Genomic DNA, 26467 nt, shown 5'->3' on the forward strand with positions numbered 1-26467 from the left:
TCCATACAACCTTTAAAAGCAGCATTAAACCCATTGTCAAGATCCCCTCACAAGTAAAAACAATGGAATTTAAATAAAAGCTAGAACAAACAATCCTAAAATTTATATGGAACCACAAAAGACCCCAAATAGCCAAAGTAATGTTGAAAAAGAAAACCAAAGTGGGAGGCATCACTATCCCGGACTTTAGCCTCTACTACAAAGCTGTAATCATCAAGACAGTATGGTATTGGCACAAAAACAGACTACAGACCAATGGAAAAGAATAGAGAACCCAGAATTGGACCCCAAATGTATGCCCAACTAATCTTTCACAAAAGCAGGAAAAGAGTACCCAAAGGAAAAAAGACAGACTCTTTAGCAAATGGTGCTGGAAGAACTGGACAGCAACATGCAGAAAATGGAACTGGACCACTTTTTTATACCATACACAAAAATAAACTCAGAATGGAGGAAAGACCTAAATGTGAGACAGGAAACCATCAATACTCTAGAGGAGAAAACAGGCAACAACCTCTTTGACCTCAGCTACAGCAACTTCTTACTCAACACGTCTTCGAAGGCAAGGGAAATAAAAGCAAAAATGAACTCTTGGGACCTCATCAAGATAAAAACTTGCCGCACTGCAAAGGAAACAATCAACCAAACCAACAGACAACCAAAGGAATGGGAGAAGATATTTGCAAATGACAAATTGTTAGCATCCAAAACCTATAAAGGACTTGCCAAACTCAACACCTGAAAAACAAATAATCCAGTGACAAATGGGCAGAAGATATGAACAGATGTTTTTCCAAAGAAGACATCCAGATGGCTAACAGACACATGAAAAGATGCTCAACATCACTCATCATCAGGGAAATACAAATCAAAACCACACTGAGATACCACCTCACTCTGGTCAGAGTGGCTAGAATTAGCAACTCAGGAAACAACAGATGTTGGTGAGGAAGTGGAGAAACGTGAAACCTCTTGCACTGTTGGTGGGAATGCAAACTGGTACAGCCACTCTGGAAAACACTGTGGACTTTCCTCAAAAAATTAAAACTAGAACTACCCTACAACCCAGCAACAGCATTACAAGGAATTCATCCAAAGGATTCAGGAATGCTGATTCATAGGGGCACATGTACCCCAACGTTTCTAGCAGTGCTTTCAATAACCAAATCATGAAAAGAGCCCAAATGTCCATCAACTGATGAATGGATAAAGATGTGGTTTATATATACAAGGAATACTACTCAGCAATGAGAAATAATGAAATCCAGTCATTTGCAACAATGTGGGTGGAACTGGAGGGAGGGTATTATGCTAAGTGAAATAAGTCAGAGAAAGACAGGTATCATATGTTTTCACTCATCTGTGGAACTTGAGAAACTTAAAGGAAGACCGGGGGGAAGGGAAGGGGAAAAATAGTTTCAAACAGAGAGGGAGGCAAACCCATAAGAGACTCTTAAATACAGAGAACTGAGGGTTAATGGGGGATGGTGGTGGTGGGGGGGGGAATGGGTGATGGGCACTGAGGAGGGCACTTGTTGGGATGAGCACTGGGTGTTGTATAGAAGCGATGAATCATGGGAATCTACCCCTGAAACCAAGGGCACACTGTATACAATGTATGTTAGCTAACTTGGCAATTAATTATATTAAAAAAAAAACTAACATAAATAAAGTAAAAAAAAAATACAACAGTATGGATGGTAGACTTTCAAGGTTATATCCTTTCATCTGCTTTCTACGGCTGTGTTATCACAGTCAAGAGGATTCTGTACAGTGCTTTATTTTAGCTTTCCTCTCATTAAGGACTCATAAACTTAATTACTTAATATTCCTTAAGAAACACAGCTTGAAATAATTACTTCATTAGAAAAATTTAGCAGTGTTCATTCTCTCATGAATAGATTCTTGTTTTAGAGTTGCTGAAGGTTTTATTTGTCCTTTTATTCTGAATGCAAACCTCTTCACCTTCACGTCTCTTGTAGAATTGCATTTCAAATACCATTTAAGGAGAAATAAAAAAAATCCTGCTCTAAGTCATTTTCAAGGATGCCCATTATTAGCATAAATCACAGCTTTAAAAGTTCTAGAGATAGTACCAATTGGTAAATAACTATAAGATATATGGTAAATTATAGAAGAAAGAATAGAAAAATATGATTTTAGGGGCGCCTGGGTGGCGCAGTCGGTTAAGCGTCCGACTTCAGCCAGGTCACGATCTCGCGGTCTGTGAGTTCGAGCCCCGCGTCAGGCTCTGGGCTGATGGCTCGGAGCCTGGAGCCTGTTTCCGATTCTGTGTCTCCCTCTCTCTCTGCCCCACCCCCGTTCATGCTCTGTCTCTCTCTGTCCCAAAAATAAATAAACGTTGAAAAAAAAATATGATTTTAAAGAAATTGTTTTCAGCATAGCATTTCAGGCATAATGTATTAATATATTTAATAAAATTTGTTGAATAAAAGGTGATTGCTAAGCTAGAAATTCTTTAAAGTCTTTAAAGAGAATTTGAAATAAAGCAAGTTAGACTTAAATTAGTTACCAGAATATTCAAAGATATTTGTTTTAAGTTTCAAGATTAATTAGTAGATCATGTTCCTCTTCTGTTGAAAATTCTTCAGTACTACTCATAACCTGCAGGAGAAAATGTGAGTTGTTTGGCCAGTCAAGTTTATCTTCTAGTATTTTCCCTTAAACAAAACCTCCACGCTAGCCACAAGGTTTTACTAAGACTCCTTCATTGCTTCTTATTAATATTTATTTATTATTTATTTAGAGAGAGCATGCATGAGCAGGGGAGGGGCAGAGAAAGAGGGAGAAGCAGAATCCCAAGGACGCTCTGTGCTGACAGCACGGGGCTTGAACTCATGAACCGTGAGATCCTGACCTGAGCCGAATCAAGAGTCAGACACTTAACTGACTAAGCCACCCAGGGCCCCTCATTCATTGTTTCTTATAGTCTTAGTCTGCTCAGGCTATTCTCAATATGTCCTTTGCTGCTCCTGCTGCTGTTTTGCTTTATTCCTATTGTTCTGGATGAAAATCCTGCTTTCTCTATGGTCACTCAGCTCAAGGTAATATGTCCTTCCTCTGAACTTTACTATCACAATCGCTCTCAAAACTGTTCACGTTTACAAAATATGTACTTGTATGCTCATCTTTTCTTGTATAAGTTTTATCACTCTATCATAAGCTCTTTGAGGGTAGAAATTCTCATATTTGGTGTCTTAACAGAATAGACTCTTAAATACTTGTTACCAGCTTAAAATTTTTTTCACTATCAAGTGATCATATATAGATATTAGGCAAATAAATATGATTTCTATGTGCAGCATGTTTGAGTTTAAATATTGACATTTATGAATTATATATATAATTGAGAAATTATATATATATATCTCTATATATATAGAGGTTAAGAGATTATATTTGGGTGGTACAGTTGTTGCAAAGATGAAATGTGCATACAAGTACTTTATAAACAATAATCACTATATAAAAGTAGACAGTATTTTTGATAATTTTCCTTGGAGTTATTCTTTCAATGATAATATTAGGTGTATTCTGTGTACGCAGCTAGAACTGTACTCAGTGACTTCTATTTCCTCTGTTTGTTTTTTGTTTGTTTGTTTTGTTTTTGTTTTCTGCACTTAGCTCTTTCAAGAGAATTGGGGTTTCTGAAATTCTAATGAGCCCAAGGCTGAGATACTGCTCAAGTGTCTGAGCCCTGGTTCACCTTTCTTCCTCAAGGTGGGGATGTAGCCTTAAGATGGGCATTTGGTCAAGGACCAGCAGAACCAAAGTCTGTAAACATTTCTTTAACCAGGGGAACATGAATAGTTTGAGCATGCTCTTTCTGAATGATGAGTTTCAAGAATAAAATAATGGTAACAAAAAAAATTGATCTTTTTTTGAATCATACACCACACTGCAGATTCCCTGGAAGATAAGCTTCCCTTGTTATTGACTTAGGGGCCAGGAGAACCTTGCACCTATGCTAAATATGCAGCCATCTGCTCCTGTTCAAAATGGCCTCTTTGCTTCTGCTAATATTTTACATCCTTGGCTAAATAAGCCAGAAATTTAATCTAATCTTACCTATGTGTGTGTGTGTTAGTGTTGTCTTCCTTTCAACTTGAACATTCAAGTGCCTTTGCTCATTTCTATTAATTTTCTAGTCAGCAGTTTTATGTTTATTGTATACAATAGCTTGGGAATACTTTCCAATGTACAGATCACTCTAAGTGTCAAAACTTAAGGTAGAATTAGGTTATATATGCTAAAAATTATCATATAGAATAATATACAAAATATATAACTGTGATCAAATTTGAGCTCACTGATGAGATTGGTACCCTAATGGGTATCTTCAGATGTCCTGGTCTTCATCTACAGAAACAAGCTTTCCTTGATAGTACACATATCTGCTAGTCAAATGATACCTATTGTGTCCAACAGTGTTACTAATTGCTAAACATATCAATTAAGTGCATGATAAAATCTCTTAATTGTATTAGTGCTAGACAATATACTTAGATTCTCAATATGAGATATAATAAAACACTATGAAATTAGGAACATGCCTATCGAGGCACATCAAAAATTATTCAGAAAGGGGGACAGAAATGGGGAAACTTCCCAGGGTACTTAATGCTATATATGGTAATAAGCAGCCACATGATTTCAGTCATGTAATGCAAGACTGATTTCTTCCTCAGCTCACAGTCCAGTGTGGGTTGGTAGGGAGGTTTTGCTTTTCACAAATTCAAGCATCCAGGCTCCAGGGACACCAGAAAAGAGAACAGAAAGCTCATTGGTAAGGCACATCTACTACTTTATGCCTTGGCCTGCTCACTTATCATTAGTTAAGCTGATTAAATGCCCTGAAATATACTTAGCCAAGGAAGAGGAAACATTGTTGAACATTAACCAGTCTCTGCTGTGCCCATAATCCATTCTAATACTTTTTTCAGGCCAAAATAATTTCATGATAGTAAGCAAAATATTAATTTGAAAAATATGCTCTTACGAAAGTTAAAAGAAAATGTAGGCAGTTATGTTGACATAACATGGAGATCATTTAACCAAAAAAGCAAAGCATTTTGATTTCCATTATCTGATGATTTCTAATGAAACTGTAGTTAATTATATTTGATGTTGTGAGAGAAGGGATTTTAGAGATGCTTTTAAAAAGATGAACTTTAGCATTTTAAGAAAAGGCTAAATATAAATGTGTTATTTAACAAAGAACAAATGATACTTATTCTCATAGCAGATCAAAGCCATCTAAACCCTGGATTAGATAAGATTTTAACAGCCAACATTTTAATAACTGTCTCCCCCAATGTATCTCAAATGCACTCTATTAGCAAACATGACAGTCCAATTATTTCCATGGTGCTTAGCAATTCATGGTGGCCTATTGCCAACAGTAGAATATGGAGTGGGAAACATGCCAAGGAAGTTAACTGATTTTAAAGGCTAAAATATTGCTAGTGCTGAAAATTCAAGGTTTATGTGAGGCTAACTGCCCTGACCCTGATTAAACTCATTAGATAAGTAGGTGCCAATGTATTTACTTAAGTAATAACTCTTAATATTCTGCTGAAAAAAAAAAAGTAGGTAAGTCAATTTTGCTACAAAGAACATGTTGGTGAAATTTTGTCAAATAGAACCTTTTATTTATCACTGGAGAATGTAAAACAATTCAAAAATATATTGCTAACCTATTATACATTGATCTGTCTATATCACAAAATCTAAAGTATGAAAAAGTTCACCTGTCAAAACAGGAAGGAAAAATGAGGAAACTGAATAAACTACAAAAATATGTCTAATATTGGATTGTACAGGATTTTTCTGTAATTTTATAACCAGTAAGGAAACCATAAAATAGGAAAATATAATCTGTTACTCTTGGAAAAGTCTGAATCAAAGAGAAATTATAACCACACCTGAGTGTCTGATCACAGTAGGAATTTAATAAAGATATACTGAGTGACTGAATAAATGAATGAATGAATGAATGAATGAATAATGCAGTTGAAAGAGGTCTGAACTTGGAAGTCACAATGGCTAGGTTCCACACTATGCAATCACCAGTTAGCCGAACAAGAACAAATAATAATAGCTATAATTTATTGAAGTCTTGCTAAGGAGTTGTTAAAAACATGCATTAGATCATAATCCTATGACATAGCTACTACTATTATGCTCATTTTACCAAGAAGTAAAGTGAAGTACAGAGGAATTAAATAACTTGATAACAGAGCCAGGATCTAAATTCAGACAGTGTGCCTGCTGAGTTCTCAATTTTATCTACTGCATTATATTTCTCCTCTATATAATCTAGGGATCCCCTCTCTACTTTGAGTCATAGCTTCATTGGTGAATTAAAGGTTTTGGATTAGATGTCCTCTAGCATCTTCTGTATATCTAGATAGTTTACTCCAAAGTGGATTTGGACTCATATATGTAATTAGTACTCTAAGCCAGAGTTGGCAAAAATTTCCTATAAAGGGCTAGATAATAAATATTTTAAGTTTTGTGAACCACACATACTGTCACAGCTATTCAACTCTACCACTGTAAAAAAGCAATAGACAATACACAAAAAAAAAAGAGCAGTGTTCCAGTAAAACTTTAACAGAAAGAGGGTATAGTTTTTTGGCCCATGTCTAAACCATCATATATAATAAAGAAATAGTGAGGATAGTTTTAACAAGAATAATTTAGAAATATTCAGCATCATTGTGCTAGGAGACATCCTGACATATAAGATGTTCAAGTCTTCTGCCATCATAACTACATCATTTAGGACATATGACTATCTGATGGTTTTTAGAAAGACAGACTATACAGATCTAAACACCAAATTTACCTGTCAGTTTTTATAAATAAAAGCATACATGGTATATTTAAAAAAGATATTTCCAAATAATGGTTAGATTTCTAGACTATGTCACACAAGCCTATCAGATGCATATTATAGCCAAAATAATACCAGTATGCAATGATACACACACATGCATTCACACACACAGAGAAGGAAAACTTACACGTTTTAGTTATAATCATTGCTAAATAGAATTTAGTAAACTATTATTTTCATTAAAAATACATTCCATAGCAAACAGTAAGTAGAAAAAATATTTGTACCAAGAATATAAGTTATTTCCTCCCTGCTTTACCTATTAAAAGAACTGAGGGGGAAATGTGGTCTAAGGTTTCAAAATATGTTCCTTCTCTATCATTGTGGTAATTCAAAACAACTATGATATTTCATTCAGCAAATAATCTGATATTCTGCTCTTGTGCCTAACACTAGGCCAGAATTTCTGAGAGAGAATTAACCTTTGCCCCTTTTTGAAACAAACTTAATTTTGGGGAGATAACATTGCCAAGCAAAAGTGTTTACTACTGATACATTTGTTGAATGATATGCTGGCATTAAATAATCAGAGAGAAAATAATTCAAAATAATAAGAAATAGCATGTAAGACTATGTAATTATTTACAAGAGGATGGTTAAGAAATCTTTTATAATTTAAGAGGAATGCTTTGGATTAGAGTGACTCAGTAAAGTTTTGTGGTTTATTGATTGTAGTAAGGTTCTTATACTAAAGACAAAGTGATGTAGGGGCGTCTGGGTGGCTCAGCCGGTTGAGTTTCCGACTCTTGATTTTGGCTCATGTCATGATCCTAGGGTCACATGCTCAGATGTGCTGCATATGTGCTGACAGTGCAGAGCCTGCTTGGGATTCTCTCTCTCCCTCTTTCTCTGCTCCTCACCTGCTCATGCATATGTTCTCTCTCTCTCAAAATAAATAAACATTTATGGCACCAAAACAGACACATAGACCAATGGAATAGAATAGAAACCCCAGAACTAGACCCACAAACGTATGGCCAACTCATCTTTGACAAAGCAGGAAAGAACATCCAATGGAAAAAAGACAGCCTCTTTAACAAAAAACAAATGGTGCTGGGAGAACTGGACAGCAACATGCAGAAGGTTGAAACTAGACCACTTTCTCACACCATTCACAAAAATAAACTCAAAATGGATAAAGGACCTAAATGTGAGACAGGATACCATCAAAACCTTAGAGGAGAAAGCAGGAAACGACCTCTCTGACCTCAGCCGTAGCAATCTCTTCCTCGACACATCCCCAAAGGCAAGGGAATTAAAAGCAAAAGTGAATTACTGGGACCTTATGAAGATAAAAAGCTTCTGCACAGCAAAGGAAACAACCAACAAAACTCAAAGGCAACCAACGGAATGGGAAAAGATATTCGCAAATGACATATCGGACAAAGGGCTAGTATCCAAAATCTATAAAGAGCTCACCAAACTCCACACCCGAAAAACAAATAACCCAGTGAAGAAATGGGCAGAAAACATGAATAGACACTTCTCTAAAGAAGACATCCGGATGGCCAACAGGCACATGAAAAGATGTTCAGCGTCGCTCCTTGTCAGGGAAATACAAATCAAAACCACACTCAGGTATCACCTCACGCCAGTCAGAGTGGCCAAAATGAACAAATCAGGAGACTATAGATGCTGGAGAGGATGTGGAGAAACGGGAACCCTCTTGCACTGTTGGTGGGAATGCAAATTGGTGTAGCCGCTCTGGAAAGCAGTGTGGAGGTTCCTCAGAAAATTAAAAATAGACCTACCCTATGACCCAGCAATAGCACTGCTAGGAATTTATCCAAGGGATACAGGAGTACTGATGCATAGGGCCACTTGTACCCCAATGTTCATAGCAGCACTCTCAACAATAGCCAAATTATGGAAAGAGCCTAAATGTCCATCAACTGATGAATGGATAAAGAAATTGTGGTTTATATACACAATGGAATATTACGTGGCAATGAGAAAAAATGAAATATGGCCTTTTGTAGCAACGTGGATGGAACTGGAGAGTGTGATGCTAAGTGAAATAAGCCATACAGAGAAAGACAGATACCATATGGTTTCACTCTTATGTGGATCCTGAGAAACTTAACAGGAGCCCATGGGGAAGGGGAAGGAAAAAAAAAAAAAAGAGGTTAGAATGGGAGAGAGCCAAAGCATAAGAGACTCTTAAAAACTGAGAACAAACTGAGGGTTGATGAGGGGTGGGAGGGAGGAGAGGGTGGGTGATGGGTATTGAGGAGGGCACCTTTTGGGATGAGCACTGGGTGTTGTATGCAAACCAATTTGTCAATAAATTTCATAAATAAATAAATAAATAAATAAACAAACATTTAAAAAGAATAGATATTTTGAAGAGCTATGTACCTATTAGAGAAATTAAACATTTTGTAAAAACTCCTATCACAAAGAAAATTTCAGGCTTCCCTGGGAAGTTCTACCAAACACTGAAGGAGAAAATATAATATCGTCTATATACAAGCTACTAGAAAATAGATGAACACTTTTCATTTTATGAAGCTAGTATTACGATGATAGCAAAATCAGAAGACAAAAACTATAGACCAATGTCCCTTAAGAACACAGACATAAAAATTCCTAATAAAATTTTAGCAAATCAAATCTGACAATACATAAAAATGATAAAATATTATGACCAAGTAGAGTTGATCTTAGGAATGCAAGGTTGGTTTAACATTAGAAAATATTGGCAAGTTACCATATCAACAGACCAAAAAAGGGGGAAACTCAAAGATTACTTTCATATAAAATATTTGATAAAATTATTTTCTAACAGAAATTCTATTCCTGTAACTCTCAGTAAAATAGGAATAGAAAGGATCTTCCTCAGCTTCTTTAAGGCATCCACAAGTAACCTATAGTTGCTAATGTTGAAACTCTTCCATTAAAATGGATTTGTCAATTTCTCTTTGCAGTATTTTTTTTAATATTTATTTATTTTTGAGAGAGAGACAGCAGTGGACGGGCAGAGAGAGGGAGACACAGAATCTGAAGCATACTCCAGGCTCTGAGCTGTCAGCACAGAGCCCGACACGAGGCTCTAACTCACAGACTGTGAAATCATGACCTGAGCCAAAGCCGGATGCTTAACCGACGGAGCCACCCAGGCACCCCTGCAGTATTTATCTTTTGAAAAGCAGATTTATTGACATGAAATTTATAATAAAATTCATAAATTTCGAAGTACTTTTAAAAATATAGTCATGTAGCTATCACTACAATCATGACATAGAGGCCCCTCTGCTCTATGCAGAAAATCCCCTTTCTTCCTACCCACCCCCAGCCTTGGCCTCTGGAAACCACTAACATCCTGTCACTATAGAGATGCCTTTTCTACCATTTCATGCACACGGAATCCTACATGTAACCTTTTGTGTGCATCAGTAGGTGGATACTCTTCAAGGCTGAGTTGTGTTCCATTTTATGGAATGAACTACACTTATTTATTCACCAGTGGAGGTGTGAGTTGTTTCCAGTTTGGGACTATGATGAATAAAAGCTATATTATTCATGCATGCCTTTGTATGGACACACCTTTTCTTTGGAGGAATACCCAAAAGGAATATTGCTGAGTCACAGAGTTAAGTGTGTGCTTAACGTCATTTAAAAAAGAAAAAGAAAACAAAACCCCCAAATTTCCAAATGGCTGTTGCAGTTTTTATTCCTATGAGAAATTCAGCATGTTTTTCTTTTTCTACTGCATCATTTCCACCCACATATAAAAATGCTTCCATTTCCCATCTTAAAAAAGTCTTTTGACCCCCGGCCTCCTCCATATTCTCTTTCCCTGCTCAGCAGTGTTCCTGGAAGGACCAGTCTCCAGTCTTTCCTCTCAGCATCATTTAAACCCACTCCAAACAAACCTCACTACTCCATCAAAACTGCTTATCAAAGTCACCAAATCCAGAGGTCATTTCTTACTTATCTTTAAAAGTGCATTTTCAGCTTAAAATTATTCATCTCTCCGTAAAGACTGTGGACTCTGAGTAGAGGTGCTGTTAGTTCATTTACCCTATCCTGAATATTACAAATATTTCATTGGGGCACCTGGGTGTCTCAATCAGTTAAGCATCTGACTTCGGCTCAAGTCTTGATCTCATGGTTCTTGAGTTTGAGCCCTGCGTTGGGCTCTGTGCTGACAGCTTGGAGCCTAGGGCCTGCTTCAGATTCTGTTTCTCCTTGTCTCTTTGCTGCTCCCCTGCTCACGGTCTCTCTCTCTCTCTCTCTCAAAAACAAATGTTAAAAAAAAAATTAAAAATATTTATTATACTTGCAACCCTCAACATGTGTATTCAATGAATAACCGAAGGAATTTCTTTAATATCTTGGAACTGGAAAATCAAACTAGAACCCACAATTTAATAATCACAAATTTGGGTAGAATTTTGTTAAGTTTAGATTAATTTCTGAGATTTATTTTACCATCACAGATTCCTCAGATGCCTGTGTATCATAAGGAGGCATAACTACAGAGATGAAATGTTGGAAACAGATATTCAAAGATTTATATATGAGCACTTACATTTTTCACAAATTTGTTTTCATTGTATGATAAAATATAGTTTCTTAAAATGAATCCTGTAAGTGTACAAGGTACCTGTTCACAAAGGAGAAATAAAGTTTGTCCTAAGGACTTATACTTTAAATAATTAAAAAGGGACAAGGTAGGGCAGTATTTATTTCTATTCTAAAGAATATTGTTAAACTAATAGGTACAAAAATAATTTACAATGGTAGCTACACATACTAACATATTTTACATTTTATTTCACTGAATTGGTAGGTCATTGTTCATAAGACATTTCTTTAACAAATGAAAACAAAAGCTTTCCAGTTGGAACTGAGTTCACCTTTCTAAAATGTAACTGTAATTATCAAGATCTTCAGTTTCCAATCAAAATCACCAATGAATATTATAAAACTAAGTCATAGTTCCTTCTCCATTTGTATTTCTAATTACCATGTAAGAATTTTTAAAAAAGAAATAAAGCTGCAATTTCTTAGTATCAGTAACAGTAACTCAGGAACAGAGTGGGTAGAAATGAAACCATAAACATTTTGTGAAACCATAAGCATTCTGTGAAACAGTTTTTCAAAATTAACTTTGAAAGCAGACAAAGCTTGGTATTTTGGGTAACCTAGAACTCTCTTACTTTACTCCTATCAACCACAGCTAAAGGGAGTAATATGTCAAATTAACTTGTTCAATTTTCTTTTCTCAACTTTTTCAATGCCCTTTAGGAACACCATTACCGAGCAGCTATTGTTAGCATTTACAGCATAAAACCTAGTTCTGGAAGGTTGATAATGCAATATCCTAAATATCACAAAACTGAAAACTGTACAGTGCCAGTTGTTTCATGATACAAAAGAAAAAATGAGTTTGTGGATGAGCCATTTTCGGTTTAAAAAAAAAGCTTGAGAATAGTCTTAACGCTTGATTTATATTTAAATATAAGCAATGCAAACAAAATGACTACTACCTATAATTTAAAAAAAAACTTGTTAAAATCGCTAACTGAAAAATACTTTTGTGTATTCTTTCATATAATAAATATGACAATTAGAGGAAAATAGACCTTTCCATATTGTATTAATAATCTCATTGGAGCAAAGCCTTCCATTTAAATAAAGCATTGTGTTAGTCATTGAAAATAATTTAGAAATTATTCTCCTTAATGTTATGTTCAGTACAAATAAAATTTATCACTAAAAAAATGCGTAACAAATGCTTATCAGTATGAAATAACCAATCTATCTTTTAAATGAACCATGTAGAGACATCTCACATGAAAAATTATAACTTGATATAGGTATCACAAGCAATTCCTAGAAACACAGTTATGTCTGAGGACAATAGTTTTCTTAGCATTTGCCATGATAAATATCATTTATTTCCCCCACATGTTAAATAAATAGTTGTGGCTTTGTCTATTTTTCCTTTATATGTGAAGACAAGATATCAAGAAAACAACTGTCTTCCTTGTTTCTATGGACTCTCTCTCTGGCTAGTCAAACAATTATTTACAATATTGCCACTTCATTTAAAACTCATTGGAAAAAATATTTTAATCTTCTGGTGAAGGAAGAGATGTAGGTTGGGACTAGCTTTTAAATACAAAGAACTAGAAGTAAATTAGATCTGACTCTAAAATCACCTTGCAAAACAAAAAACTTACAAAAAAGAATTTACTTCATGTGACAAATTGAGCTATATCTACTTGAATATATTATTATATTCAAAAAGTCTCAGCATTGATTCACAATATACATATTCACAAAGCATATGCTGTTATAGACACAAAAAACGATTGTTTCCTTTAAACAGAAATAAAACGTGGCATTCAACTGTCTGTGCCACCATCTATGTGCTCTGCACTCTAACATTGCGCATGTCCCTCAGTACCACTGGTCGGTAGTTTTGTTCCAAAATCTCCATGTATTCAAAGTAATCACTCACTCGAAACCCATGCAGTGCTTCTTCCTGTCAAAAAATACAGAGAGAAGTTAATTCTCATGCGTAAAGAAACACATTCTAAGTTAATGAATTTAAATAGTTGACTTTTTTTAAAGCTACAGACAGGGTTTTATGTTGCTAGTAAATTGTAATTGCTTTTTATGTAGTAGGCTGTGTATGTATGTGATAGCAAGAAATCATGTCCCTATGAAACAAGGTTGTCTGTGTTTAAAACCAAATATGCTTTACAGCTAAGAAAATATAAGATAAACTCTTAGTTAATGAAATCTTCCCAGTATTTTGGATAGTTTCAATTACAGAATGATTGTTCACATTTTTAGTTAGTAAAGACTCTAAAGCTTATCAAAGGATACTATAATGTCGTAAGAAATATCTTGTTCTACAGCTATGAAGGTTCATAAAACCTTCAATAGTCTGTAACTCATAATGTTGGTACTATGCATGTCTATGCTAATTCTGAATTTAATGGTTAGTGTCCCAAATGAGGCACTCAAGAATAAATTAAAACAATATGAATATTAATTTAGAATCTTAGAGACTTTTAGAGAATTGTGTCTATTTCTTTTAGCATTTCCAAATACTAGCTGTGCAGTACCTACCCTTGAAAATAAAACAAAAATTCTGAAGAAAAATCATACCTGATTCAATGTAATAAGTATCATGTTCAGAATTTTGGAGATTATTTTAAAAACTAGACAATTCATGCCTTCCTATACATTACAGTTTAAAGGTAAAAGTTACTAACAAAAACCAAAAGCAATTTAAAACGAGTAAGAGATATGATCATATACCAGAAATTGTGTTATAGACAGTTTACAGATGAGACACATGAATGTATAACACCTAGAAAAACATCACATATGCAATTTTCAATAAGAATGCTTGTAAAGGCCTCCCTCAGATGTCACTGCTCACTCCTAAGTAATAGTTCACAGCTTACAAATAACTTGGGAGAAGTTATACTAATTTTACCATGCATCACCTAAAATATGGGCAATCTGGAGGAATAGCTGGTACATTAAAAAATGTATTACTTATCTACAAGTCTGGTGTTATATCTTTTTTTTTTAAATGTTTTATTTATTTTTTGAGAGACAGAGAAAGAGTGAATGAGCTGGGGAAGGGCAGGGAGAGGGAGGGGTACAGAGGATCCAAATCGGGCTCTGTGCTGACAGGCTGAAAGCAGCAAGCCCGACGCGGGGCTCAAACTCATGAACCGTGAGATCATGACCTGAGCCGAAGTCAGCTGCTCCATCATCCAATGTGCCACCCAGGTGCCCCCACACGTCTGATGTTATATATAAAAGAACTAAATGATGTTAAGTTGTATGCAAAGCTTTACACCATTAAGGCTAGAGTTAATACCTTCCAACGTAAAAATCTGAACTCTATTCAATTAACACAAATAACTGTAATGTTATCTATTCTCTTATTTCTTCATTAACTCATTCATTCTCATTGTATGTAAAGTTCTTGGTCATATCTTGAAGACACAAAGATGTCTGCAGGTCCCTGTCCTAAAACATTAACAGCTGAGGTGTATATTGTCTCCAGTTTTATGTATAAGCAACTCAAAGGGAAGATGTTCATCTTATGAATAGCAGAAACACTAGGTTTTTGCGATTTCTCTATAAAAAAATATTTCACTTTGTTCTTTGGGGAAAATAGGATTGAAGTAAGGCCATTCTTACTGTTCTAGAATTCACTTTAAATAGTTACTGTTGTAGTCACAGAACTATTTATGGATTTATCCATTCTCTTCATTCAAATTATGTGTGATTTGGTACTGATCAACTCCTCACTAAAACTGTATCTCAGCTGGTGAGAAATTATAGTAATGTGTTAATCTTACCAGATAAAGGCCTCATGCCAGAAAAATTGCTTTAGTGTATAGTCATGATTTTTAAAAGAATGTCTATTGTTCATCAACTAAATCACAATAGAGGATGAAAGCATTTGAACAATAGCTCTAATAATTCTTTTCTGGGCAAACCTAAGCAAAATATACTGAACATCTTTTAATTATTGTTTCACTTAATTTATAAATAAAAACTACCTATGGAGAACCATAGCTATCACTGTTTTAAATATATTTTTTCCTTAGAATGTTTTCTAAATTATGGTTTCAATTGTGGACAATAATTTTAAAATAAAGAGAAAATATCCTGATAACTACATTGAAGAGACACCTTTAATGCAAACTGGTGCAGCCACTCTGGAAAACAGTATGAAGGTTCTTCAAAAATTTAAAAATAGAGGGGCATCTGGGTACCTCAGAAGTTAGGAGCCTGACTCTTGATTTTGGCTCAGGTCACAATCTCACAGTTCCTGAGTTTGAGCCCCATGTCAGGCACTGTGCTGACAGTGCAGAGCCTGTTTGGAATTTTCGCTCTCTCTCCCTCTCTGCTCTCTTCCTGCTTGTGTGTGCAAGTGCACTTTCTCTCAAAATAAACTTAAAAAAAAAAGTTGAAAATAGAACTACCCTATGACCCAGCAATGCACTACTAGGTATTTACCAAGGGATGCAACAATACTTATTCAAGGGGACGCATACACCCCAATGTTTATAGCAGCATTATCAACAATAGCCAAATCATGGAAAAAACCCAAATGTCCACTGATGGATGAATGGATAAAGAAGATATGGTATACACACACACACACACACACACACACACACACACACACTAGAATATTACTCAGCTATCAAAAAGAATGAAGTCTTACCATTTGCAACAACATGGATGGAACTAGAGAGTATTATGCTAAGTAAAATAAGTCAGAGAAAGACAAATAACATACGATTTCACTCATATATGAAATTTAATAAATAAAACCGATGAGCATAGAGGGGGAGAAAGAGGGAGGCAAACCATTAAACAGACTCTGAACTACAGAGAACAAACAGGGTTGTTGGAAAGAAGGTAGGGGGAGTGGGCTAAATGGGTCATGGGTATTATGGAAGGGCCTCGTGATGAATCACTAAATTCTATTCTTGAAACTAATATTATACTGTAAACTAACTGGAATTTAAATAAAAACTTGAAGCAAAAAATGGCAAATAATTCTTATATCAAGGTCATATTTTATAAAAGAAAAATCAAATATTCATTTTAAAAGAATGTTTTTAAATTATGTAGTTCATTATTTAAAATTCCCAATTTATAACTCTGAATAAAATCTTCAGAATCTCCAAATCTACTTTCTGTGTTCAGAGTGGTATATTTTTCATTTTATTCTAAATGTTCTCTAATGACCTTTTTACTGTATTACTTTGCAATTACAACCATCTAGACTGCCAGTTTATCATTCAAACTATAACAGACCATTTCTTCAGAACACTGCTTTATCATTTTGTTTATGGACTTAAGTACATGGGACTCTGTATAAAAATATGAATTTCCTTATTCTTTTTTTTTTGTAATCTCTATCTCCAACATGGGGCTTAAATTCATGACCCCAAGATCAAAAGTCACATGTTCTACTAACCGAGCTGGCCAGGCACCCCTGAATTCCCTAATTCTTTAAATAGGTAGACATATGTAATTATATCTGGCAACACTATGCTTTTTTATATAAACAATGCACTACTTCTTCAAGAAAAGCATTTTTTTAATTAGGTTACTTCTGAAGTGGTTTACATATTGGTTAGAAGTTCATTTTGAGCATATTGCATTTTCTTTTTTGTACCTAATGGCTTTTCAACCAGTATGCCTTCAATGATTATCTCTCTTATTTCTGGGTTTCAAATGTTGAATCATCAAAAAGCATTAAAAATTACTATTCTAAACCACAGTGTTTCATGTGCATTCAATATTACATGATATGGCATATCCACAGCTTGCCTCTCATTTGCATATAGAACTCCGTTTTCTTTTACTAATGAGAACATTTAATTAGAAGGTCCACTGAATTTAAAGTTTTTTAAAAAGGTAACCAGATTAGTCAATGAGAGACAACTTGATATACTAGAAAGAGCACAAGATTTCGATTCAGAGCAAAAAAATGGTTCAAACTCCCCTGTAGTAGTTACTAGATATATACACCTGGGGAAGTTACTGACACTTTAACCTTCAATTTCTCATGTGTAAATGTAGCACATGAACTCTTTATCATGAACTATAAAACCTTGTATGATCTGGGTCCTGATGCCTCTCTAACTACCTCACCTTGTTCTAGCCACGGTAGTATCTCAACACTTTCTAAGTGGACCAAACTCATTTCTCCAAGCTTCTGCCCTTGCCTTTTTTCCCATTTAGAAGAATTTTGTCCAGAAGTTCCTTTTCCTTGCCTCATTCAAGTCTCTGTTTCTGCTCTCAGAGTAGGCTTTTCTGGACTCTTTATACAATAGCACCTCTGACTTCCCTTACCATGTTTAAGTTCCTTAAATTAAGATTTATCAATACCTAAAATATTATATATTTATTTAAATATCTACCAGTAGACTGTAAGGTCAATGTGGGTAGGGATATGACCTGTTTTGTGACTATAATGCCTGGGACACAGCTCTTGTACAATAGTTGAATAAGTCAATGAGCCCTAGTGCCTGGCATTCAATAAGCACTCAAGGTGTTAATGGTGGTCATAATAAGAACATTTTTGTTAACTGATGGTCTCTAAAATGGCTAAGATAGATTTTCTTGATTGCACTGCAAATCTATAATGTGAAGCATCAATGATTATTGACTCCAGTCTGTTTTTCTTTTTCTTTTTTAATATGAAATTTATTGTCAGATTGGTTTCCATATAACACCCAGTGCTCATCCCAACAGGTGCCCTCCTCAACGCCCATCACCCACCCTCCTCTTCCTCCCACCCCACCCCCATCAACCCTCAGTTTATTCTCAGTTTTTAAGAGTCTCTTATGGTTTGGCTCTCTCCCTAACTTTTTTTTTTCATTCCCCTCCCCCATGGTCTTCTGTTAAGTTTTCAGGATCCACATAAGAGTGAAAACATATGGTATCTGTCTTTCTCTGTATGACTTATTTCACTTAGCATAACACTCTCCATCCAGTTCTATCTACGTTGCTACAAAAGGCTAGATTTCATTCTTTCTCACTGCCAAGTAGTACTCCACTGTTTTCAACCCCTTGATAAAAAACATAAGGGAACAATCCACTTATGATATTATATTACAGTCTTTTCTTGTAACTTCTCAGGAATATGCCTATTATGGAAATCAAGCTATACCTATCCTTTCAAACATTACTTGTACCAGCAAAGGTTTCCAAAAATAATTTCCAGCAGAAATGTTTTTAGAGCTACTGCAAGCCCTGTAAATTTGGAATCTGAATCAAAGATAAGGCCTTTCAGGGTGGTAAATAGATACAAAGTACAAAAAGATCAAGTGTACTTACTTACATCTTACTAAGTAAGAAGTAAGAAGCATCGAATTATATTGTAAGAGTCACATGTGAGAAGGGGTTTTGTGAACTTAGTTCCACTTTTACCTTTGCTAGAGATGGCTTCTTGTGTGTTGTGTTTGACCTATCGTGAAAAAGGAGCTTCTTTCTCGGTTAAAGTGGTAGAAAAATAACCAATCTGCAAGTAATGCTTTTTTTTTCTAGTATGCTTCTCCTGGGGTGCTTGGTACAATTAGAAATTCCTAAGCCCCAAAGCCCCAAAACTTCTGAATCTCTGGTTTTGGCATCCTGATTCAAGTTTCAAAGATGACATTTTTACATATCCTAGAAGTTTCAAGCTATTTGAGGTTTTATACTAAAACGTGACAACTCAGTCCTGTTGTGAAAATTGTTTTGGTAGGCCTGGGGAAGAGTCTAGATGTGTCAGTTTCAATAAACATACTAATGATCCTCAGGATCAGGGAAGTGTATATAGCATGTGTGGTTCTGGACAGAATGAGGCTCTTAAATATTCACTATAGTGTGTGATTCTTAAAAGTTTTAACTCAGGGGCACTTGGTTGCCTCAGTCGGTTAAGCTTCCAACTTTGGCTCAGGTCATGATCTCACAGTTCGTGACTTCAAGCCCCGCGTCAGGCTCTATGCTGACAGTACCAAGCCTGCTCTGGATTCTCTGTCTCCCTCTCCTACTGCCCCTTCCCTACTTGCACTCTCTCTCTCTCTAAAATAAATAAATAAATAAACATTAAATTTTTTTTTCAGCTGAGGGGTACATGGGGATATGTGATGACTAGAGAGATGATCCTATCTTGGCTGGGTAAATGAGAGATTAGGCCTTGACCAGATACAATGTAAGAGAATGTTCCTGACATAGCTCTGAAGTACATGCCAGGTAATCTATGATATACTAAGATGTCTAAGTGCCTAGAGAAGAGAAAAAATGGGAGCAAAATATATATTCTAACTGTAGACTCAGGAAAAAGGCCTATTTCCTTTGTTCTCTATACATCTTTTTCTTCCGTTAATAAGAGCAACAGGGTGCCTGGGTGGCTCAGTTGGCTAAGCAACTTGGCTCAGGTCTTGGGGTGGCTCTTTAACTTGGCTCAGGTCATGATCTCATGACCCTGAGATAGAGCCCCGGCATTGTACATCATGCTGGCTGTAGGGCCTGCTTAAGATTCTCTCTCTGTGCCTCCCCCACTCACACTCACTTGTGCACTCTCTCTCTCAGGAAAAGAAAAAGAAAAAAAAAAGAATAGGAGAAGGATGAGACAGGGATGTAGAAATTCAAATAACTGCTAACTTTTTTTTAAAAGCACTTGCTATGTGGCAATGTTCTAGAAGTATTTTACAGATATCATCTAATTACTCCATGTAATAGGTATTATTTCACAGTTAATTATACGGATGAGAAAACCGTGGCACAAAGAGGTTAAGCAACGTGCCCAAGCTTACAGAGTGACAGAGCCAGAATTTGAACGCGGTCAGACTCGAGTGATTTAAGAACAACGAAAAACACATATCTGCAAACCACTGTTGACATAAAACTGAACATGTTTTATCTATTCCCTCAGATGGTGAATTATTTTTAGTACCATGTATACTTTTGTCTGTTAAAAGCTTAGCAATTCATGTGATGTTTCTCAGTCTGATCTCCATTCCTTACCCTGTCAACATGATCTGGTAACAGCTGCAAGAACAACAAAAACAAAATTCCTCTTGACAATTTACTGATTGGATTGAAATTAATCTGATTTTTTCATAATTATAAATTGATTTTGCCAGAACATGCAGGATTTAGTTGAAGCATTCTAATTAAGTATTTTGAGCCTTCACAGCCTGATTTTCACTGGAAGGCAATCTTTTCCCAGCCTGGCATTTCAGTGAAGTTTTCCCCAAGTCGAATTCAATTGAATTCACAAACTAAACCAAGATCACTGCCAGCCTATTATCAAGCTAGAGAGAAATGCAATATAGCCAGTTGGCTGAAACAGTGAGTCTTCTAAACTACTATTAAACTCTTTCTAAACCGGCTTGCTTGCGTGAGTGAGAGAGATGACTCCACTTAAACAAACAAACAAACAAAACTTTACACTTCCAAGCTCACTGGGATATTTGAGAGCACTATACTTATCTTTCTGGGTGATGTTTTCTTTCTAGTAAGTGTGGTGCCTACAGATTTCCTGAACCTTTATCTGTCACAGATAAAAACATTTAAGACCCTAAGTCCAAGAACTAAGCTCTTCAGCATACCTTCAGAAGTTGCTTTTTAGGTCAGTAATGATCTATCAATTGCCACAGTGTGGGGATAATGCACTTATTATACATAATATATAATAACGCTGCTCTATTATCAACCTACATATTTGTTGTGTCTACAAAGATGTTGTGAAAAACTCAGAAAATACCTTGCTAATAACAACTTATATTCATGCCATTCATTAATCATTTAGTGGTTTAGTCAAAAAAGGAAAAATAAAGTGTTTGGGTTTTTTATTTTATTCTTTGGTTTTGTTTTTTAAGTAAATCAGGCCTGACTATTCATGCTCACCACCTGGTCTAAGAAATTCCAAGTCATCTTTTTAATACACTGATCATGAAGAATTGCTCAGTGGGCGATCAGAAAAGTAGGCAATGAATCTAGACTCTCAATTACTTAATTTAAGATCTAGAGCCTAAACCAAATTAATACAAATGGGTTCATATTGTCTCACCACTATCTGCTTCAGACAGATCATGATTATTCCTAAAGCGATGCTTCTATCATGTCACTTTCTGTCAATAATTAACCAGGAAAAAATTGCATATTTTCAATCTTCTGGAACCATCTAGTACCTGAAGTTTTCAGGATAACTAATAATAGTTGAAAACACGTTTGTGGTTTTTCAAAATTTTTGAAACATTCAATTGGGTCTGATTATTTGAACATTGTTTACAATGGATGCTTGTTTTATCTATTTTTATACAATGATTCAATATCCTCCTTTTAAAAAGTAGTTTTATTATAAAAGAAGTATGGACCCATTCTTCAAAAATAAAAAAAAAATAAAAATAAACCCACCAAATACCCTAAAAAGTAAGTCCTCTGTTCTACTTCACCTCTTCCAAAGCAATCATTTAAAAATATGTACAGTCAAGAAATAGCATGTAATCTATATAAGAATATTATTATGGCTGTGGTATATGTGGAGAATTATTAAGTTTTTTTTCCACCCTTTGCACAAGTCTGAGATTTCTAGATTAGAAAGTATAATAAAACATAATTCCCCAGGTTTAATCCTTTAACTTCTACTTAAATGAGAATTTTTGAATCATAGAACTATTTTTGACTTGGGTTGTCTTCCAAGGAAGGGAAAATTAAATCACTTTATTAACCAAAGTTTCATTATTGGTTAATACGTGAATAAGTAGAAAATAGTCTGTATGTATTTATATACATTGGAAACAACAGACCATAACAGGGCTTAATAGAGTAACAGGGTATGTAAATGCATATTTAAATAAACCACACTGGAATTTATCACACAAGAAAAATAACTGCTCACCAAAAGAGATCAGTGAACTTGAGATTTACTTGCTGGAAACAAAAAATAAAGTGAAGCCACAATATCAGAAAGATATTTCTCCTAATCCCTCAGATGACTGCTAACAGCAGAGCAAGAAGTAAGGTTAGTTCCGGGACAAGTGCTAAAATTAATTCTTTGCCAACATGTTATTAGTTTGGATTTAAACCAATTCAATTAAAATTTTAGTAATTTAAACAGGACTTGAGTAGTAACCTTTCTCCCCTCATTTAAAAATTCTTTAAACTGACAGCATTATCAAGTAGTAGAGAACTCAACAGACATGAAACTGCAATAATCACCACCAGCAATCAAAGAATTCAGTAATGTTTGTTATTAAATGTGAACAAAAGTAAGTTCATCTTTCCCTTTATATTTTTTATTTGTTTATTCTGTCAACAGATATTTACTGGGCACCTACTATGTGCCAGGTACTGTTCAAGGCATTGAAAATACATTCGTAAACAAGATGGACAAAATCACTGTCCTTGTGGAATATGTACATTATACTGAGAAAGACTGACAAAAATATATATAAAATAATTTCAGCTATAAGAGATACCAAAGTGGGATAAGAGGTTATAGAGTTACAGGTTAGAGGATATTCAAATATAAGCCCTTAGGAAAACTTCAGACTCTGAGATTCCTATGAATTGACCATGGCAGTGACGAAAGTGTCCCTTACTAAATAGGAACCCACATTTTTGTCCTCAGCATAATTCCCATTTGTTTAACCATTCCTGTCCTCCAAATTACCTGTTGCAGATAACTTTTTTTCTTTTTCTACCTAAGTTTTCATTTTACATGTACAACCACTGTCTTGGTATATTTTTTCATTAAAAATGTTCCTAAGATCATAATTCTAGTGATACATATAGAAAGTCTGTGACCTTCTGAATTCAGTATCTCTACGAAATAGAAATGCCTGATAGTTTGGCAACTTTGAATAATTGATGACATTTATTTACAGAAAATCATTATTAAATGGAAAATAGCTCTGACAAGATCTAGTGGTAAAGAAAAATGACAAAGAATAATTAAAGAATTAATTAACATAAAGATTATTTGTTGACCCAGAGAAAACCTAGCAAAGGACTAATGCAGGTCTGGGTGTGTGCATGTGTATGTGTGCTTTGTGGGAAGGTGAAGGTAGCATGGGGAGGGAAGCATACTTCAAATTCAAGGAAAGATTTTAACTTAAAATGAATACAGTTGGATTCCCATGAAGAACTGCACACAGGGATGTATTTATTGAACATGTGTTTCCTAAAGTCCAGAGCTTCAAAAGTCATATTACTGTGAGAAACAAACTGAGCAACTATATTGTATTTAAAACATTAACTTATGTAAGGTAGTGACTGTTTAAAAAGAATGTTATGATGGAATAATCTTTCATGGAAACATTTTATAAAAATAGGTGAAAGTTTAAAAAATATAGAATATGAAGGTATAGGAAATTACATGAAATGCTTTTAAAATGTTTCAAACCTCTGTATTGACATAGTAGCTTGAACTTTTAGTGACCAAATAAGGTAGAAGGAATATAACAAAAAACAGTGTGTGGAGTAGCACGCTGGCTAAAGGCCAAGTTTTGAATCCCAGTAGCTTAGCTACTTCACATCCCAGTCCCACTGCTTCTTACCGTGTAATCTTGGGCAGCTTACTTAAGTTGGTCCCTCAGTTTCCTCAACTCTAAAATGAGAATAATAGTACCTACTCTAAAGGTTGTTTTATTTTAAGTTTATTCAATTATTTTGAGAGACAGAGAGAGCGAGTGGGTGAGGGGCATAGAGAGAGGGAAAGAGAGAATCCCAAGTGGGTTCCACACGTGGGGCTTGAACTCACAGACTGTGAGATCATGACCTGAACTGAAACCAAGAGTCAGATGCTTAACCAATGGAGCTACCCAGCTGCCCCGCTTAAGGTTGTTTTTAGATGACTGTCTAGAAAAATATCTGATATTAAGAATCAAATTAAAGTTAGCTGTGAACTCAACCACCATGTTCCCCCTGAAGTTACTTACTTTTAGGAAAACCTGCAGATCTTGAGTCTGAGTGTGCTGCAGAATGTCTTGTTGTAAGTGTTTGAATATAGCTATACAGATATACACTTGGTAATCAGGACCAAGGAAAACACAAGTAGCGATATAATGGCAGATTTCTATCCAATCTAAATAATTCCAAAAACACTGAGTTATCCACTGTAGGCATATCTAGAAAAAAAGAAGTCAGTTCATTAGAAAGCTTATAAAACCATACTTTTTTTTAAAAAAGCAATAACCACTAATTCATGCAAAAGCAATGAAGAGCTTGGCATCCGATCAAAATAGAAAGATATCCTGCACACAGGGATGCGTCATCTATTTGCTTAATGTGTGAGAAAACGTTCATGGCCTAGGGACCCAGGACTTAGGAGGTCACTGATGGTGCCCACACTGCTCACATACCTATTGCTAAATGCCTTCTTTATTCAATATAGTCCTCTTAACCACAACATCAGTCTGCTCTCTACAGATAACAAATGCTAAGAGACCATTTTAATTCAGAGATGGGAGTTTTTTTCTACCCTACCTAATAATCACAGATGTATAATTATGCAGATGACAGATTGCTAAATGTTACATTAATGCGAACGGACTCTTGCTGAATCAGAAAATAATTTAAATCAAACAGGATTATATAACATAAAAACTGGGAGCTAATGTGGAAAATAACTTAGAAGTGAGACTTTTACAAAAATCATTTATCTTCTTGAATAACATTCAGATAATTTGGATTACAAAATGTATACATGCCCATTGTGGAAGAAAATAGAAAATACCCCTTTAAAATAGAAAAGTTAAAAAAAAAACACAATAACAATGGGTGGAATTGTGTCTTTCCCCTAAAAGCATGTCCAAATCCTTGGATTTGGAAACATTATTTGGAAACAGATTTTTACAGAGGTAACTGAGATAAAATGAGGTCACTAGGGTGAGCCCTATTCCAGTATGACTGGTATCAGTTAGAAAGGGAAAATTTGAACACAGAAATAGACATAGAGGGAAGATGAAAAGGCACACATGGGGAATGTCCTACGAAGACAAGAGGATTGGAGTGATGCATTTACAAGCCAAAAACCATCTGAGGTTACCAGAAATTAGGAGAGAGGCATCAAACAGTTCTTTCCCTAGGGCCTTCAGAGGGCACACAGTCTTGTTAACAATTTTTTTCTTTCAAGTTTATTTACCTTGAGAGAGAAAGAAAGAGGAACAGAGAGAATCCCAAACAAACCCCATGCTGTCAGCATAGAGCCTGACATGGGACTTGATCTTGGGAACCTTGAGATCATGACCTGAGCCAAAATCAGGAGAGTCAGACTCATTCCCCGACTGAGCCACCCAGGTACCCTGTTAACACTTTTATTCTGGACTGCTGGCCTCCAAAACTGTGAGTCAATAAATTTATGTTGTTTTAAGCCACCAGTTTATGCTATTTTAATACTATAGTCCTAGGAAACTAAGATACTTTCCAATATTTTAATTTTCATTTATGGTCTACAAATTACCATTGAGGGAAAATTTCCTTTATTGAACCTACTTTTCATTTTGGAGGTGGGGAGCAGGGAATGGCAACAAATATAATGGCTTCTCTCAATTTATCATAGATGTAAAAAACAAAGATACACAAATTTTCCTTTGTTCTACTGTTTTGTCCTTTTAAAAATATATTCTTGGGGCGCCTGGGTGGCACAGTCGGTTAAGCGTCCGACTTCAGCCAGGTCACGATCTCGCGGTCCGTGAGTTCGAGCCCCGCATCAGGCTCTGGGCTGATGGCTCAGAGCCTGGAGCCTGTTTCCAATTCTGTGTCTCCCTCTCTCTCTGCCCCTCCGCCGTTCATGCTTTGTCTCTCTCTGTCCCAAAAATAAATAAACGTTGAAAAAAAATTAAAAAAATATATATTCTTGAATAGTTTCTAAAACTTATTTTTAGATCTGATACAATTTCGAGGAGTGGTTGATTCTACCTTAAGTGCCTTTAACATGGTGTATTAGTCTGCTCAGGCTGCCATAATATAAAGTGTCACAGACCAGGTGACTTAAATAACAGAAAGGTCTCTTCTCACAGTTCTGAAGTCTAGGATCAAAGGGTT

The 26467-nt window shown here is 35.4% G+C and overlaps 1 protein-coding gene across 2 annotated transcripts in view; it reads right to left on the reverse strand.

Moving 5' to 3' along the window:
- Nucleotides 1-11322: 11322 nt before the first annotated feature.
- The window catches only part of TBC1D32 (TBC1 domain family member 32), a 213040-nt gene continuing 197895 nt past the window's right edge, over nt 11323-26467 (reverse strand). For both annotated transcript variants that reach the window (XM_043592221.1, XM_043592222.1), the window contains exons 33-34: nt 24361-24549; nt 11323-13418 (exon numbers count right to left, since the gene is read on the reverse strand). In XM_043592221.1, the coding sequence (XP_043448156.1) occupies nt 13299-13418; nt 24361-24549 (309 nt within the window). In that variant the 3' untranslated portion in view covers nt 11323-13298. The remainder of the gene's footprint in view (nt 13419-24360; nt 24550-26467) is intronic.

Source organism: Prionailurus bengalensis, chromosome B2, assembly GCF_016509475.1.
Source record: "Prionailurus bengalensis isolate Pbe53 chromosome B2, Fcat_Pben_1.1_paternal_pri, whole genome shotgun sequence".
NCBI classification, from domain to species: domain Eukaryota; kingdom Metazoa; phylum Chordata; class Mammalia; order Carnivora; family Felidae; genus Prionailurus; species Prionailurus bengalensis.